The 18,404-nt window shown below is 37.8% G+C and overlaps 3 protein-coding genes across 4 annotated transcripts; 2 read left to right on the top strand and 1 right to left on the bottom strand.

The window, feature by feature from the left end:
- Positions 1-4,961, top strand: LOC133458137 (spindlin-1-like). Of its 2 annotated transcripts, none has more exons than XM_061737718.1 (5): positions 1-85; positions 756-797; positions 1,428-1,675; positions 1,842-2,075; positions 3,094-4,961. In XM_061737718.1, exons 2-5 carry the CDS (start codon positions 778-780, stop codon positions 3,297-3,299), a joined length of 708 nt encoding a protein of 235 aa, XP_061593702.1. In that variant the 5' UTR covers positions 1-85; positions 756-777; the 3' UTR covers positions 3,300-4,961. The 2 variants fall into 2 exon arrangements, with proteins under 2 accessions (XP_061593702.1, XP_061593703.1); XM_061737719.1 differs by lacking the exon at positions 1-85 and adding an exon at positions 103-281.
- Positions 4,962-5,025: 64 nt separating this feature from the next.
- Positions 5,026-7,654, bottom strand: micos13 (mitochondrial contact site and cristae organizing system subunit 13). The gene is made up of 4 exons (XM_061737720.1): positions 7,497-7,654; positions 6,926-7,082; positions 5,732-5,789; positions 5,026-5,494 (listed from the first exon to the last, which is right to left on the bottom strand). Exons 1-4 carry the CDS (start codon positions 7,523-7,525, stop codon positions 5,397-5,399), a joined length of 342 nt encoding a protein of 113 aa, XP_061593704.1. The 5' UTR covers positions 7,526-7,654; the 3' UTR covers positions 5,026-5,396.
- Positions 7,655-7,899: 245 nt separating this feature from the next.
- On the top strand, positions 7,900-16,432 carry hsd11b1la (hydroxysteroid (11-beta) dehydrogenase 1-like a). The gene is made up of 6 exons (XM_061737717.1): positions 7,900-8,077; positions 10,301-10,431; positions 10,680-10,883; positions 10,978-11,071; positions 11,571-11,736; positions 11,815-16,432. Exons 1-6 carry the CDS (start codon positions 7,993-7,995, stop codon positions 11,996-11,998), a joined length of 864 nt encoding a protein of 287 aa, XP_061593701.1. The 5' UTR covers positions 7,900-7,992; the 3' UTR covers positions 11,999-16,432.
- Positions 16,433-18,404: the final 1,972 nt, after the last annotated feature.

The raw sequence follows: 18,404 nt of genomic DNA, 5'->3' as shown, positions 1-18,404 counted from the left end.
GCGAGATTTACTCCAGCGGGTTGGTGTGCGGCAAAATTTCTCGGCGAAACGAGCTGAACAATACTGACATGAAATCGGCTTAAAGGTAACTAAACTATATTTCACGCCGAAAATAGAGCTATTAACACGCCCCTGCTCTCGGTGTGTGTACGCTGCCATTAGAGGAAGAGAATACATGGTTATGTGGACACCTCTTCACCTACAGCAACATCTGCATTGAGCAGACAGACGAGTGTTAGGGATAACCTACAGTGTGAGGTGTAGCATCTAGTGCGGGACAGGTGAGCTGCTGCATGAGTTGTCACATAGTAATTAGACTGCTTTTGTCGTATTTTATTAATGGGTTGGTAAGCTACTCGCACGCAAATGTAACCACCTCATATTTCAACCATCCTCACTCTGTTGTCCCAGGCAAACGTTTTTCTTTAAACAAAGCTGACTGGCCAGCTAAGTGTCACGTACACAGACCTGCTTTAGATGCTTTACAAACAGTGACCTCCACGGCTGCCTGTCTGTGCAGGCTTACTAAATCATAGGAAGTAGTTTTATCCAGCCAGCTCATTGGCTGCTGGAGTTGTCAGTCTGTTGAGTAAACTGCGGCCTGACACGTTTCCTGTCTGTCAGACGAGGTAGTCTGCTGAAGGAGAGGCCTCCCATGCTGTGGCACTGCTTTTTTGTGTTTTTTTATTCTTCAATATTTTGGAGGTAGTTACCCACACAATGACTGAATATTGTCCTGTTTTTCTCTCATTTAGTATTCTTGGAATTTCTGGAGGCATGTCCAAGAAAAGGGGCAGGTATGTTGAATCAAAGCACAGTAGTGTGATGACATTCTGTAAACTTAAAATGATACAACTAGAATCATAGATCATATTGCTTCTTAATAAATGCATTGTTTCTAACTTGACATTTAGAGAATTTTCTCTCAAGAACCATTAAAATCAAATACTTAGTGAAAGTAAAGGTCATAAAGTAGAAAGTAATTTCAGCCAAAGCTGCAAACACAGCTGATCATCTAAAGAAAGTTGAATACACATGAGAATACACTACAGGTCTTTGGTCAATACATAATGCCATTATCATGCTTTTTCATTTTTCAAACATATCTATTAATACAATGGTGCATCACTAATGAATATTGATTTAACGCTACTATTCTGAATAGTTCCTTTGCTGTAGTTAATCTATTTTGCTGTTATTTGCCCCTTCCACACTGATGTAGCTTGAGGATCTCATCCTAAATCATAAGACCCTACCCAATCGTTTTTTTCTTTTTTTTTCTTCTGTTACATATGAATGCTTTTGCCTCAAGTCTGAAAGGGTTTAAATTATATTGGACATGCTCATACTAATCTGTTGAATATTCTATTTTCTTTAAAACTTTGACAACAGACATACAGACCTGCATGCTAATTTTGTTTTGCCAGAAAGCGGAGCAGTGGGGAACTGAGTGAAACCATAACCACGGACCCTAACTGCATTCTGGGACAGCGCATTCAACACAATTGGCGAGAGAGGGGGAACCAGAGCAAATGGAAGGGAACCGTACTTGACAGACTTAGTGTCAATCCCTCTCTCTTCATGGTGAAATATGATGGCTTTGACTGTGTCTATGGGATTGAGCTGTTCAAGGATGATAGAGTTTCCAACCTGCAAGTGTTGACAGAAAAAGTTGGTGAGTCAGTGGCCGCTTTTATTCCCATTTGTGTCTACTTTGACCAACCTGCATTCTCAGCTCTGAAAACATTTAACTTGAGCTATTATTTTTCAAATGATTTAAAGATTGCTAGTGTATTTCTTTTTGCCTGTCTTATCTAAAAAAAAAATATATATCTTCCTAGTAAACAACAAAATCAAGATCCCCCCAGGGGTGGAGGAGCTGGTGGGCAAAGCTGTGGAGCATCTGTTTGAAAAGGAGGATGGAGAGAAGAATGAATGGAGAGGCATGGTCCTCTCCAGAGCTCCAGTCATGACCAACTGGTATTATATCACTTATGAAAAGGACCCTGTTCTTTATATGTACCAGCTATGGGATGACTACGCGGATGGAGATCTCAGGATTTTGCCTGAAGCAGGTACTGCTAATTTGTGTTGAACAAAGTCAAACTGATACTTCAGAGCTTTTTTTAAACCTTCGATAGTTTAGTACCAAGCCTTAAAAGTAACACCCAGAGGGATGAATATGTGCATAATACTTGTTATTCTAGTATAGAAAATCTTATTTATTTGTTTATTTTTGGCATGTGAGCCGACCAACAGTGAGGGACTTTTGCTTAAGATGCAGGACATTACTCCCTGGTTGAATTTACAGAGAAATACCTTTTTCACATGTTTAAAATCAATAGCTGGAGTTAAATTGGTAGTTTCTCCTTGAAGAATTGGTTAAAATAACTATTACTAAATGTAATAGTTTATTTTGAATTTAAAAAAAAGGAGATTTGTGGTCACAAATATTTATTTTTATTTCTTGTGCACTACCTTTCCAGCGATATTTATGAGATTTAGTTTTTTTTGTAATAATGGATTAAACTGTAAAAACTGCATGAAAACCTTAGTTCTTTGACAGCAAGGGTGTGTATAACCTGATAAGAGCTATGGCTTCACAATCTTGCCTGTTGCATGTCAGTATTGGTAATTTTTAACAGCTAACATTTCCAGTTTTCTGTTAATGAACTATGATCTCCAGTGTGCTTTGACCAGCTTCACATGAAACCTACCACGGCCTATCTCTGTTATTTTCAGTGGATTTCCTGTCAAGTAGTACACGTGTGAACAGAAACCTTGATAAAGTTTAGGCCAAATTTTCTGCACATGGCTGTTTTCACAGATTTCTGGAGACTGTGTGCAATGCTTACTAAAGTATTATTACTTTATTTTCTCTTTTTCCGGAATATTTTTTACTTGACTTTATTAACAGTGAATGCACCTTTACCTTGATCACAGTTACAGGTAAACGGAGGCCTTAGTTGAGTTAGGTGACAGGATGAACTATAAAACGGTTTGGAAAGGTTTTATTTAGCTCTTTTTGAAGTAATCTGTCTTGTCAGTAATGGCAGTCGAGATGTTGGAATGATTCACTCTCTTTTTCCTCAGAGAACAAGCACCTGCTGCCTGCAGACAGAAAGCCAGGAGAAGAAACAGAGAGTCTGGTCGGGAAACAAGTGGAATATGTTACTGACAAGGGTGTGAAGAGAACCGGCCTGGTCATCTACCAGGTCCCAGCTAAGCCCTCAGTATACTACATCAAATATGATGATGACTTTCATATTCATGTCTATGACTTGGTCAAAACCACCTAGAGAAACTGGAGACTTGTCATCGCTCTCTCTAGCCTCCTTTCATTTGCTTCTGATCCACCTGTTATCTGTTATTTAAAGCCATGGATGAAGAGCGAATGTGCTTTATTGTTCAAAAGTCAGTGCAATTTCATTTTTTATGCACAGCAAAACTGTAGCACTGCTATGCTTGGCTCTTTTTGTTTCATTTTCCCATTGATGGGGAAAAGTCTGATTGTTTTATCGTGGCTGCTTTCCTTTGTAGATAACTTTTAAGTTTCAGTCTAAGGTTGCACTGCTATCAGCTGTGCAGTTGTCACTGCATTTGCTCCGTCACCACTGATCAGTCTGTAAAGTGGTTCTCTTAATCAAAACCAATAACTGAAATCCGTGCAGAACATGTTAAGACAGATTCTTTGGTTTTGTTGAAATAGTTAATACGCTCGGTATACAGGTTTCTTTTTTAATCGATGCTTTCATACACTTGCATTATCACTTTATTGAATCCCCTTTCTTGTCAAATGCCAATGTATGCCTGAATCTTTGCACCATGTTTAGTATTGTAACATTCATAGTTGTGGTATTTGAATTGACAATGTACTACATCATGTGATTCTTGCTTGGCTTCAGTTCTTGTGTCACCAAAGGTTGCGTTTCACAAATGCTCCATATGTTTATATCACAAGGAACTCTAGAACATTTGTGCTCACAAGTAAGATGGTATATTTGCATTTGAATTTAAACGCACACTATTCATAAAGTGCCTTCTGGCTCATCATATTGTACACATTTCTCTTGATGGTCTGTGCTCTTAATGAATCTTTGCATATGAGGGTAAATATTTAGTTTTCATTCCCAAGTAGAAACACTGAAAGAGCCATCAGTGTGTTATAGTAACGCAGAATATCTTTTCCGGAGCTAATCTTCATCATTGGTTGTATAATCTCATTGTTGATATTGTTAGTAGCACTTTAGTGTGGGAAGTTTACATATTTAGGTTTAGGTACAGTATAATGTTTCCGCTAAAATGCTTATCCATTCAATTTAAATGTTGCGGTATTATACTTTAAAATAACACGCATGAAGAAAAAAAAATGCGGCACTACATTCAGTTAACAGTATTTAATCTGTAAAACTTGTGTATATTTCTCTGTAATGTTGCTTGTGTTTAATCCAATTTACAAACATCTTGTTGTGAAAATATAAATACTTAAAATTAAAACAGAATATTTCAAGACCATAATCTTCTACCACAAACTTGTTAACCTTAAATATCAGTGACTCTGGTTTTTAAAATGTCTTACTTAGACTTTTTTTTTTTTTGCAGAATGGTTTCATTTAAACTTTATTGGTGTCGTATTGAATTGATCTCAGCTTTTCAGACATTTAAAGTTTGCATATCCTTTAACCTTTTTCCTGTTAATTCTGCATGCATCACCTGAATAGTGCCTGAAGGTCCTGAAACTTTTATTTTGACATAAGGATATGACGTGTTAGAATCTGTTCTGTTCCTGCATTCAAGTTAAAAAGCAAGAGCTCAACACCACTGCTAGTGGTGTTTTTTTTTTTTTTATGTTGTAGCTTTGAGTATTTTAATGCTTCAGTTGCCTCACCTTGTTCTGCTATAGCAAAACCAAATGGCAGTTTGTGTCATTTTTCTGAAATAAAGATTGTTTTTGCACATTAGGGGTGTGTGTGAGTGTGTTTTAACCTAGTGACCAGAATGCTGAGTGGTTTTACTCAAAAGAAATTAAAGACAGGACTTGTTTTAATATTATTACTCACAGACTGCATATGTACAACAGACATTTTCTAAGATTTGGTAGTGAACAGAGCAACGAAAGGTCTTCATTGGACAGTGGTGATTGTTGGTGTTAAACTGAATGGACAAGTTATTTAAAACACTTTGCTTTCATGAAATATATACAATTTTCTTCCAATACCATTTTCAAATGGAGAACCAGAGTACCATCCTCTTTCATATCAATTTCACCTGGCTGCTTTCTATAATGATGTGCATCTTCTGTCCTGGACAAGGGGCTAAAACTTTTGAAGGAGTAACATCTTTTCTCAAGTGCAAAAGTCAGATTGATAACGTGAGGTCACCCAGTGAGTCCCTTTTCACTTGATCAAGTCCTTCACATACTGGAGTCCTTGATTTGAGTATTCACTTGCTTTTGTTGGAGCCTCTGAAAGGCCTGAAATTGTCCACCGGACTCCTGCAAAGATGAAAAAGCATGTTCAAGGGCTTATCTGGTACAGTAAAGTCATAAGTTCAAAAAGAAACTGATTTATGTCTCAATGACGTACAAAGACTGATAGAAAGACACACTGAATGTACTATAACAAATGAGCTACCTGACCACAAATATGGGCAAGCTCAAGAACACCAACTCATGACTCCACTTTGTCTTGAGTACTTCACTTGTTTTCTCTTTTAGTTTCTCGGTTCTTACCAGAGTTCCAGGCCTTGACCGGGGAAAATTCAATGTTGGGCATGGTTGGAAGTTGAGCCTGGGGACAGACAGGAAAAAAGGGTCTCTGTTTAGTTTTGTCTGCCACTAAATTAGTCAAAGTAATCATATTTTTTTCAGGATGATAACACAACGGCATTACAAATATTGATATACTTTAAAGGAGTGATTACAGAGTGTTCAGGTTTGATTTCCGATTGGAGTAACTCTAAAATCTACTAATCTAGATGAACTGTAATATTGTTCTGTAGAAAAACCATTTATTAGAAACATATGTGACATCACCTTTAAAGAAATGCCCTTTGTTTGATGACTCAAGGGTTGTTCAATTAAAAGTATGAATGTAAAATCTGAATAAAAATTGACCCAGATGGTAGATCTTCTTTTATTTACATTATTAATAAAACCCCTGGACGGGTTTGTAACCAGCAGAACCAGAAGGCTTACAGGATAAATATTTATGTTTGTTGAAGATGTTTTATTATCCCAGGAAAGACAAGCAATGAGACAGCAATTTCAATATGTAGTTATTGTCTGGATCATCTTATACAACGTCAATTACCTGATCTGCCAGGCTAGTTTTAAAACAAAACCACACACAAAAATATTGATTCACTTGCAGATCGGTGCATCTTATACACAGTGGTGGACAGTAACGGAGTAAATTTACTTGAGTACTGTACTTAAGTACATATCCAGAGGATTTGTACTTTACTTGAGTATTAGATTTCTTTGGTACTTATTACTCTTGAATACATTTCCAAGACAAATATTTTTACTTTTACTCGAGTAAATTTCTAGGAAGGCTGAAAAGTACTCGTTACTTTCAGGTCTGCTCTTTTTTCTTCTTCCCTAAAATCCTATTGGACACAAGCTGTTCTTGTCAAAGGAGGAGACCTATCACAGTGCACGCTCTCCACTGGGATGTACGTAAAGCGGAAATACGTCAAGCCTCCTCAAAACGATACCGCCAAAGTAGCCTGCGTTTGTCAAGACAGAGCCGCAACAATTAATTTAGAAAAAATATAGTAATTTACTGATGTGGAAAATAAGAAATTTACTCTTACTCTTACTTAAAGTAAATTTAAAAGCACGGAGTAAATGTTGACCAGTATTATTTGTACTCTTACTCAAGTACTGGGGTCGAGTACTCTGTCCACCTCTGCTTATACACACCTCCAGACCAAAGTACTTCATCCATTCCTCTAGGGCGGGTGGTATCACTGCTTTGGCTTTCTGCCAGGCCTCCAAGCCCTGCTCACTGTTTCCCAGCAGTCCAGAGTCCCGGGCGACGTACAGAGCTCCCCCTGCGATGGTCACCTTGGTGGCCAGCCTGCAGACACAAGAACACAGGCAGCCAGGCTGTTAAGGCTGATTTATGCTCCGCGTTACACCAACGCAGAGCCTACGGCGTACCCTACGCCTTAGGCTCTGCGTCGATTTAACGCGGAACCATAAATCAGGCTTTAGCCGCAAACACACAACTCCGCATAAACACCATACAAGTATGTTTTCACTACAGTTTCACTCCCATTTAAATGCCCCATGTGGATGAACCACTGACAACGTAACCTAAATAACTTATCCGAACGAACAAGCAGCCAAACAACGCTAATGTCGAATTACATTTTTAAGTAAAGGAGTGTTTGACGTTGATAGTTCATTTAGCTTTAGTTAGCTTTCTAAGGCTAACATAACAACTTCACCTCCGTTACTTAAAATCAAGAATGAAATGGAATATACTAACTTCAATACGGGCAGAATCCTTGCCGCCATGGTCCAAAAACCGAGTAATTTCAGATGTATCTTTTAAGAGACACTTAAAAGCGACCAGCAGCGAACATGAGACAGCTGTCTGCGGTGAAGGGCAAGCTGTGCGCCGCTGCGGTGTCAATAAAGTTTATTTTGAAGAAAGGCTATTTCAGAGCGGCACATTCATTTCGTGACGCATTTCTATTTATTTATCATTACTCTTTTTCTTTTGTAAGAGCTATAGCCGTTTTAAACATATTTCAGGCCTTATATATATCAAATATATAATATAAAATATGCTTTGGATATTTTTTTGCAAAGAGGGGCGGGCCTGATCAAAGTCCAATTTGCAATCTAAGCCGTCCCCCCCGGAAGGGCGAGAGAGGGAGGGAGATACTTTTATAATAGATCCATGGGAGATACATGGAGATTACATACAACTAGTTTTGTACAAGTTGCATACTTGAAAGATATAACAGCAGGTTTCTAAAATGGGCTCATTCACAAAAATCTTGATAGCGAGTTTGTGTGTTGTTTACATAGCTGTCAAGTGGTCCACGCCCAGTTTTGATCCAGGTAAGTTAAAGGAAATGACAGTAAGTCAATGCTTTGGTTGTGTGTTTAGTTTTTTACAGCAGCAGAGATGGAGCCGCGTGCTTTTGAAAGTAGGATGATAGACCTGTAGGTGGACGTGGATAATTAAAACGGATTTATTTATGTATTTATCTATTTGTCTGTTTTTCTGTCTTTTTTATTTACACCCCATGGTAGTTGTGTGTAGTCTCTGTCTTATATTACTTGAGGTTTATTAAAGACCAGATTTGCCATGGAGTGCATAGTTTATTATTATTATTATTATTATTATGCATTAGAATCCGTCAACTTAAGGGAACTCTGTATGAAATGCACTGACCTACAAAAGTGTGTCAAAATATTAATGTTGTAATTATTGTTGTTTCAACGGCTATGTATTAACACATATTTAGGGACAGAGTGAAAAGTTTTCTTAGTTATACACCTTTTACGGAAATGATTTACCCATCACACCATACTCGTCACATAAACGCCCCTGCGCGGTAGTGCGATGGTATTCGGACTATGACACCTACAGTACAATTCCTATGAATCAGCTAAGAGAATGCTTTTTTGTTTTATTTTCCAAAATGTTTTAAATGGGGACTTCAACAAACATGCGCCACTCTTTCTGAAAGACCACACAAAAAAACGTTGTTTGTTGATAAGATGCAATGCTGCTTTGCACTGCACAAAATCATCCGCGCATAATAATCATTATGAATGTTTAATGTTCCCCTTTTGACAAATCTGGGAGTGGAAACACAAACTGAGCGAGTAATTGGTGCTAATCTGCTTTCTGCTTGTGACTGAAAGGCCTGACCACAGGGATAACGCAGCTTTCATCCACACTGTACACTCAATTTTCCACAAGTAATGACATGATGTGGTTTGAGTTAATGGTGCAGTTTGGAGACAGTTGCAGATACCATGAAATGTTTTCAACAACTGCAGCATTATGTTTCCATGCTGTAAGCCACTACCACAGCCTGGGGTCAGAAATTCTTCTTGGTGTTTTTTTTTTAAATTTTGATTTGATTTGATTGATTTATTCAGCACAGTGTGAAAAACAGAACAAGTAACATACAAATGTAAAAAGAGATTGGTAATGTGCTAGGCTGAGGCAAAAAGCCCAAGGGGCTTATACGAGGCCTCTACCTATGTAAAATATAGCAAAAGATTGTACAAAGATTAAAATATGCAGAATACATGATTGCAGTCTAAAGACAAAGCAAATAAACAGCAGCATAAATAGAATACATGGTATCTACATGAAAAAAATAACAAATCTAGAAATATCATTAGGTAATCTGATCAATTAAATGTGTCCTGAGCTTATATTTAAAATGGTTGAATGAAGTAGAGGTAGACGAGATTGCTGTTCCATAACTGGGCACCCCTGTATCTGATGGAGAACTGACACAAACCAGTACGGAACTTTGGGAGATTTAAATGATTAACCTGTCTTGTATTAAAATGGTGCATATAACTGTTGAACTGAAAAAACTCTTTACCTGGCAAAGAAAATGAAACTGGCAGGAACAATACTTTGAAAATTGCAGGTTTGATATGTATTTAACTTAAAGATGGGTAAAATATTGAGTGTTTGAACAGAGGGGCAGAATGAGCAGACCAAATACTGTGTGGCAATCCTGCAGAATCTTTTTTGCAACATACGAAGTTTATGAAGATGTGTGTTGTAGGTAACTCCCCAAATAATATTACAGTAAATGAGATATGGATATATTAAGCTATAATAAAGAGTTGGGAGACAATTTTCATTCACCAAACTATGGAATTTGCCAATAATACCAATAGATTTAGTTATTTTTTTACAGACATGGTTGATGTCACCATGACCCTATTAGAAATTCTGAGTGGGATCAAAATGTTCTTTGCCCTGAACCAACCTGCAGAGGACTTTGATTGGCTTATCTTTTTGGGATGTACTTCTGTGAGCTGAATAGTTGCAGATAAAATGGGGGGGGGTCATGGTGTACATACTTAGAGAACCATTTCACTGACATCGAGTTCTTTTTCAAATCTTTCCAATATTGTCTATAATGCTGTTAAACACATATAAGATAAATATTTTATTTACCTTATGCATGTGTGTGTTATCCCATCTGAGCTGGATATTATATAAATATACAACGTCTGTACTTTTTAGGGATTTCATGTATCAGTATGATTGTATTTGTCTTAAATGGGCTGAATTTGTTTCAGAATCTCTCAGAGGTGCCAGGGTGGTGGTAACGGGGGCCAGTACAGGTATTGGTGAACAAATGGCATATCATTATGCCCGTTTTGGAGCCAAAATTGTCATTACAGCAAGAAGGGAGAAAGTGTTACAGGAGGTGAGTCCTTTTTTCTATTTTTTTTTTTTTAATTTCCTATCCATTAGCTTGGAGAGGGATACAAGTAACACTTTCATTGGATGCAAAAAAGAAATAGCTGAGTGTTTCCATTACCAATCCAGACCAATTTGGGGGCTGACTTCACACCTTTGAACAATGCTGTTTCTTAAGATGATCCATTTCAAATTGATGTACAGTACATGTTGTATCTTTTCTTATTTTAACTGTTTACCATTTGTGGGCTGCAGGTGGCAGAGAAGTGCCTGAGTTTGGGAGCCCAGAAAGCTTTATATATAGCCGCAGATATGGCCAGTGAGTCTGACCCTGAAAAAGTGGTGGATTTTGCTGTAGAGAAGCTCGGAGGCTTGGATTACCTCGTTCTCAACCACATCGGCCCAAGCCCCTTCAGCATGTGGGAGGGAGATGTGGAGCACACCAGGTGGCTAATGAAGGTAATGGAGCATTTTGATGGTCTATCAGCACATAAAACGAAGGGAATGCTATGATCTTTCTATGCTTATGTGCGTCTGTGTTTGCTTTTTAAAGGTCAATTTCTTTAGTTATGTTCAGATGGCTTGGAGAGCTTTGCCTTCCCTTGAGCAAAGTAAAGGGTCTCTGGTCATTGTTTCATCCCTTTTGGGTAGGCATGCCTCATTATTTTTATATGATTCCTGATGGCATCTTATGAAACTGCTCACACACTCATCAATATCTGCAGAAATGGTTTACCTTATCAGTTAAATATGGTTTAGTTTGGCCTAATCATCCACATTTTTTTCAAAGCGCCACTTACTAATGAAAGTCATACTAAGTAAAGAGTACAAATAAAAATCATGTCGCAGAGCAGTAAATGTGGCTTTTCAGAGATCCATTATTTAATTGTTTTTTTTTTCATTTAATCTGAAAACACCAGATAAAACATCATCCTCACTCCAGCGCCCCCATAGAAGGTTCTCTAAAGTCGTATCATTGATCTCCATGAACAGATTTAATTTCTTCCCCCGAGCACTTTGAAGACTGTTCACTATTTTTTCTTTTTCTTTTATTTGTTGTGAGGTTTTTTTTTTAAGACCAGAATAATGTAATCTCTGCTTCAGAGGATTCTGCATTGCAGCTTGACATTTATTTGTGCTTCACAGGTAAAATGACCAGTCCCTTCACGGTACCGTATACTTCTACAAAATTTGCCTTGAATGGGTTTTTTGGGTCCCTTTATCACGAGCTTTCCATGAAGAAGAGCAATGTGTCTATCTCCATATGCACACTGGGGCTCATTGATACAGAATCGGCTATGGAGAAAGTCAGGTTTGTCGAAATTACATGTATAATGTGTGCGTGTGAGGTTTTCCTTTAGTTAAGTGAAGGTCTTTTTCTGTTTCCCAGGGGCGTCACCAACGTGCCTGCCTACCCTGCCTCCGAAGCAGCCCTGAACATCCTCATTACAGGAGCAACGAGACAGCTCAATCTCTACTACCCTTGGTTCACCCAGATTATTACTATTCTCAAAGATTGGACTCCTTCTTTAACAAACTATTTAATCCAGAACTCCTACAACTACAATCCATGAGGGACATTTATCTGCTGACGTAGTTGGGTTTACAACTTAGATACTTAACCTGCATTTATATAATACACATAGTAATGCATTCATATATGCACAAAATACAGTTAACTAGTGGTGTAAAGTAACGAAGTACAAGTACTTCGTTATTGTACTTAAGTAAGATATTTGAGAATTTGTACTTTTATTGATACTTTCATTTTTCTGTACTTTTACTTTTACTTCGTTACATTTTCAAGGAAAAAATCGTACTTTTAATCCGCTACATTTAAAATTGGACACGTCGTTACTCGCTACAAATTAAAGAACAGCTACGGCGTAGGTTACGTGGCGACGCACACAATACGCCGTAGCCTACGGCGTAAGGTGTGCGTCGATTTAACGCGGAACCATAGGGCGGACGGGAGGGAAGGGGGGCGTGAATATACCGAGAAGGAGCCGCAGCTCCCGGGAGAGTTGCGCCGCAGAGGCGGGCCGGAAGGCCGGAGGAACCGCCGTCGCGTCGAGTACCGATGAGGACTGAAGCCTGAATTATGGTTCCGCGTTAAATCGACGCAGAGCCTCGCCGTAGGGTACGGGCCCTGCGTTGGTGTAACGCGGAACCATAAATCAGCCTTGAGCGGCAGCCGTCCATGCGCACCATTCTTTGATTCCACCCCTTCTAAGGTGGTTTTGGCATTTAAAAGTTCAAAAGTCTCATCCTTTATCAGCTGGGGTTGCTTAATGTTGTCACTGCATACTACAGGCTGGGGGTGGACCTGTCAGCGGGGCCAATGGGGTACAGCAGCAGTGATGAGCAAAGGGAGAAATTAAAATGGGGTAATGGAGACAAACGCTAAAGGGGTCAGAATAATATCACCATTATTTAGAGTTGTAAGCAAACTCTTGGATTCTTCATTTCTTTGCAATCCTTTTGAAAATAATTTTGTACTTTGAATTTTGTACTTTGTACTTTGTACTTTTTACTTTTGTACTTAAGTACATTTTACACCATGTACTTTTGGTACTTTATTATATTTAAGTTGAAGTACTTTTATACTTTTACTTAAGTAATGTTCTTAATGGGTACTTTTTACTTTTACTCAAGTAATTTTCTAGCAGAAAATTTGTACTTTTACTTAAGTACAATATTTTTGTACTTTTTCCACCTCTGAGTTAAACTATGGATAAACCAGACTTTAAGCGGTATTTCATAAGTAAAATCTCTGTTCACAAAAAGTTGAGACGCTGAGTAAAATGTAAATATAGACAAAATGCTAAGAACTGCAAAATTCCATGAACTGATATTTCCCTGAACGACATTGACTGGATGGGGGCATATGTTGCTCCAAAGCTTCTTTGTACTTTCCAACATTTGACCGTTCCTTTCCAGTGGGAACGCTGCAAACGCCATAGGCACTGATGTAACGCTATACCATCAGAGATGCAGGCTTTTGAACTCAGTTCTGACAACAAGCTGCCTGGTCCCGCTCCTCTAGTCCCCAGAACGCGACTTCCATGATTTCCAAACAGACTTATTTTGATTCATCTGCCTACACAACAGTTTCCCACTTTGCTTCAGACTATTTTGGTCCAGAAAAGCCAGAGCCGTCTCCAGATTGTGCTCATATATGGCTTCTTTTTTGCATGATAAATTCGCTACCTGCATTTGTGGATTTCACAGTCAGTCACCTGTGGAAATGTTCCTGCAAAATTACGGATGAATGAATTTTGCAAATCATTGCATTTTGTTTTTATTTACATTTCACACAACTTTATTGGAATTGGTTGTACATTCCTACCTTCATATACCTCCATTATATAATACATTTCAGTATTTACTTGTGCTGTGTGTTTTCGGTTGTGGTTTGTTTGATTTGAGTTTACCTCAAAGAGATGAGCTCCTACTTTCATAGTTCAGCCAATGCTGTTACCTAACTACGCTATGTAAAACTGCAACGGTACATCTCCACTTGTCAATTACGATTTCTACAAACCACATCACTAAACTGTTGGTGATTGAATTAATGACAAGTTATGATATTTTCTAGGCTCTGCATTTGTTTAGTGTGCACTATCTTAATTTTGTTAAATCAAAACTAAAATTATTTATTCTTTCTTTTGAATAGTTAGAGAATTAGAAAAAACAATCAAAGATGAAGCCGCAAACATTAAAAAAAACAAGGCACAAAATGAAGACCAGGGGAATTTGACCTGCAATTCTATTTCATTTCAGTCCGTTTTAAATTATTAATGTGCGTTTTATTAAAAGAGTTATGTTTTTCTTTTTCTTTTAGTTACCAGGATTATTTTTTCCAATCAGAATCACTAGTCCACATTTATTTGGGATCTCATACAGCTCTAATCTATCCACTCAATGCTTTCTTACTTGGGTCATGACTTGTTATTATAAACCATTTTATTATATGTCTGTTTTCCTTCCATGTTGTTTTATCTTTAGCTTTTTTTATTACTGTTCTTCGTCATTATCCTCCACTTTGGTAGCTACTACCAACAAGGCCAGCGTGCCCATCATTGCAACATGCTGTTACCTAACTACGCTATGTAAAACTGCAACGGTACATCTCCACTTGTCAATTACAATTTCTACAAACCACATCACTAAACTGTTGGTGATTGAATTAATGACAAGTTATGATATTTTCTAGGCTCTGCATTTGTTTAGTGTGCATCATATCTTAATTTTGTTAAATCGGTTATTTAAGGTTGTCTAATAAATATAATCTGGTGGAAGTATTTTGTTTGAAGGAGAAAAAATGAAACTAAAATTGTGGTTTTATTAGGTCTCTGAATTAATTCAATGTAAACTGTTTTGTACTTTGAGCATCCACATGAGGGCACAAGTGCTTAAGTTGTGAAGAAGCATCGCCATCACTGCCGTCGACCAGTGTGGTCCACTCTTACTCCCTCAAACTGATCCTACTTGCAAAAGCACTGGGCATTTTATGGTGTTACAGTAAGTAAGTCTAATATTTGCATATTAATCAGCCTTGCCTTCACAAACTAAATCAGTTTTATTTATGTATTTAAATCTGCATCTCCATAGCAGTATCCACCCTTGCTGTTCCTGTCTGTGCTCCTCTCCCCTGCATTCTGTCATTTCATTTAGTTTTGTCTTCACAAAGCTAGCCACAGTAGGAGCTGCAGGCTTCCTACAGAGCACGGCTTTCTCTACGGGTTCCTTTGTGCCTTTGTTCAGCAACCCTAAAGGCACCGCGGGCTTGCTGAGAAGATGTGGGCTCAATCCAGCTCGGTGGTCTTCCTCTTTTGTAGCACGCCGTAGAAGCTGCATCCTGCTGGTAGCACGGCTTTCTACTGTATACGAGGAGCGAGCTGTCCTTGTCGAAAAAGAGATGTACTAAGACTAATGTAGTTTGAAAAGTTAAGGAACAAGCAGTTTCTTCTGGATACTTAAGACATTCTACAACAAGAAGAAAAGCCCCTCGAATGGGAGTCGACTTACGCTCAGCCGTTTTCTGTTGTCTGGTGATTGATTCGATGGCAACATGTGACTAGAGTATATGTTCTCTTTTTTCCTTCGTCCTGACACCCATAATATTTCTATGAAGAAACCATGGAAAGAATTGGGGGTTGGGGGGGCACTTTCTTTTCTTCCTTCTATCTCTTCCTTTTTCATACACATAATGCTGGGGCCTCCTGGAGGGGAGAGCAGGCTTGGCCTGGGAGCACAGCCAGAAACACCTGCAACAGATTAGTGCTCCTAATGCTAGGTAATAAATCCTCTCACCCTGCTCTAGCATCTCCTTCCCCACCATGTGTAGATCCTGCAGGCCGAGGAGTATAATGTCCAAAACAGTTATTTGAACACATGCATTTGGAAAATACAGCAGGCACCAAAACTTTAGTGCAGCAATACATGATTTGTCTTTCTGTATCTTTCTATGAATGTTCCAAATGAAAATAACGCTGCTTGCATATTTCTTATGTATAGCAGAGATTTTCCTGGGGGCATAGTGTGGGCTCTTTGTCAAGATCAAACAATTTCATTATGACTGCAAGCAGCCAAGGTCAAGACCAAGGCAAAGCTGCCTGGCTGCACATAAAACTTGAAAGGTGGCAGACTGATTAATGTATCAGACCCTACTTACTGAAGTTTGTAATAGAGCTTGTGTTCTGCTTAGTTCTGCACAGAAAGTTATTTAATTAAAGATAAAGAAAGACTTGAGGTGTCCTACAGTAGTAAGTCAAACACAATTTTGGCAATATGTTCCTCTTCTGCCTTGCAGCTCTTCAATATGTCCTGACCTTTACATTTCTGCACAGACCGTGTTAATGCAGACACATGGCATGTTTCCGACCATGCACACTGGCTCATCCGTGGACAGTCGGACACACCTCAACCATCTTTTTGTCCTAATCTTCGAGGTCTAACTAACTAACATTTATCATTTCTTTGAGCTCTGCAGAAAGGATGGCCTTGATGTACACCCTAAAACCATACTGTGCATGTTGCTTGACTAATAAAGTTTCTCCATGTGGCTAAAAATTGGTAACCATTGAGTGAAAATGGGAATCAGGTTATTTATAAGAAGAGTTGGGAAAGATAAATGTACCCCACTGATGTATGTTGTCTGTGCTGAATGATGTGCACTTATACACTCCCTATTCAACTTTTTTTAGTTTCTAGAAAAGGTTGCGTTTTTCATTGCTTTGCGATGTGCTTCTCACCCACAAACACATAAAATGTGTCTCATACTGCACTTAACAGCTACTTATTAGGATGCCTTGCTAGTATCGGATTGGACCCTTTTTCCATTAAAGACTACCATCATTCTTTATAGTATATATCCAACAAGCTACTAGAAACTCTCCTCTGAGATTTTGGTCTATTCTAATATGATAGCATCACGTAGTGCTGCAGATTGGTTGGTTGCACATTCATGAAGCAAATCTCCTGTTGTGGATTCAGATCATGGTGACAGTGGAAGCCGTTCAAGTACAACAGAAACACACACAAAAAATGGGTATGTATATATATATATATATATATATATATATATATATATATATATATATATATATATATATATATATATATACACATACCCAGAACCTAAAGCATATATATATATATATATATATATATATATATATATATATATATATATATATATATATATATATATATATATATATATATATATATATATATATATTAATAAAATAAATATCTGTGACATGTTTAAAAATATATCATATATTTTATATCAAAAATGCATATATATATATATATATATATATATATATATATATATATATATATATATATATATATATATATATATATATATATATATATATATATATATATATATATATATATATATATATATATATATATATATATGCTTTAGGTTCTTACCAGCATGGTGTTAACCATTAATATATACGCAGACAAAAAAAAAGAAAAGTACAACACACCTCAAAAAAACTACTTAAGATGATTTGAGCTGAAGTCTTATTCTATCATCCAAATGTCGTCACAGAAATGAAGACTCATCTCACTATTCAACGCTTGAAAATTGCAGGCTCAAAAATCACCTCTTAACTGAGAGGACTAGCGGCAGGCATGGTCTTCCAGTGTTGTAGCCCACCTACTTCCTAATGTTTATGTTTTGCATGTTCAGAGATGTTATCACAGTCTTATTTATGCATATCTTGGCTGTAACAAGTGGTTATTGGATTGTTTGGAGTGTTTGTGTGTTTCATCTTCAACCAGTCTGACTATTCTCCTCTGACCTCTGGCATTAATAAGGCTTCCTGATGCTCACTGGAAATGTGTCCGTCAGAAAACTGTAATCTCTATAAAGTGCCAGCATATAGAAATCCCAGCAGATCAGCATTTTCTTTATTCTGCTTTCAAATTATTCATTTTATTTCTAAGAGTCTGTGGAGAGCAGTGATACAATTCTTGTGTTTTCTGTTTCAACTTTCTTGCACCAAAATTAGCATTCAGCTTCTGTTGTTGCTGACGATCGATTCCTTTATTAATTCTAGTAGACATGTTTTCTTTCTTTTTTTTATTCCTTCCCCCTCGATGTGTCATGAATAAGCTCAGAAACACACCAGAACGGTTCAGAACAGTAGATGGTATGGAAGACCGTGATAATATCACGATAGTTGACTGATTCAGTAATGTTTAAACACCGCTAGAACACAGGTAGGTGGAATTTGTGGCTGAGCTACGAACAGCTGCAAGCCACTGTAACGCAGTGTATCACAGTATAAAGATGCACTGTCGATCCTCTCTTCCATTGCTGATGTTTGGAGTGCCTCATATTTCTCCTACTGAAGCTGGCTGGCAAGAGAAAGACCATGCACTCCACCTTCAGCCTGCAGAAGCTCCTCCAGGTTGCTAATTCCAGAAACAGGGTTTGCCTGGGCTAGATGG

This window comes from Cololabis saira, chromosome 13 (assembly GCF_033807715.1).
Source record: "Cololabis saira isolate AMF1-May2022 chromosome 13, fColSai1.1, whole genome shotgun sequence".
NCBI lineage: Eukaryota > Metazoa > Chordata > Actinopteri > Beloniformes > Belonidae > Cololabis > Cololabis saira.
Note: the sequence above shows the minus strand (reverse complement) of the source record. Positions and strands in the feature narration are given on the sequence as shown.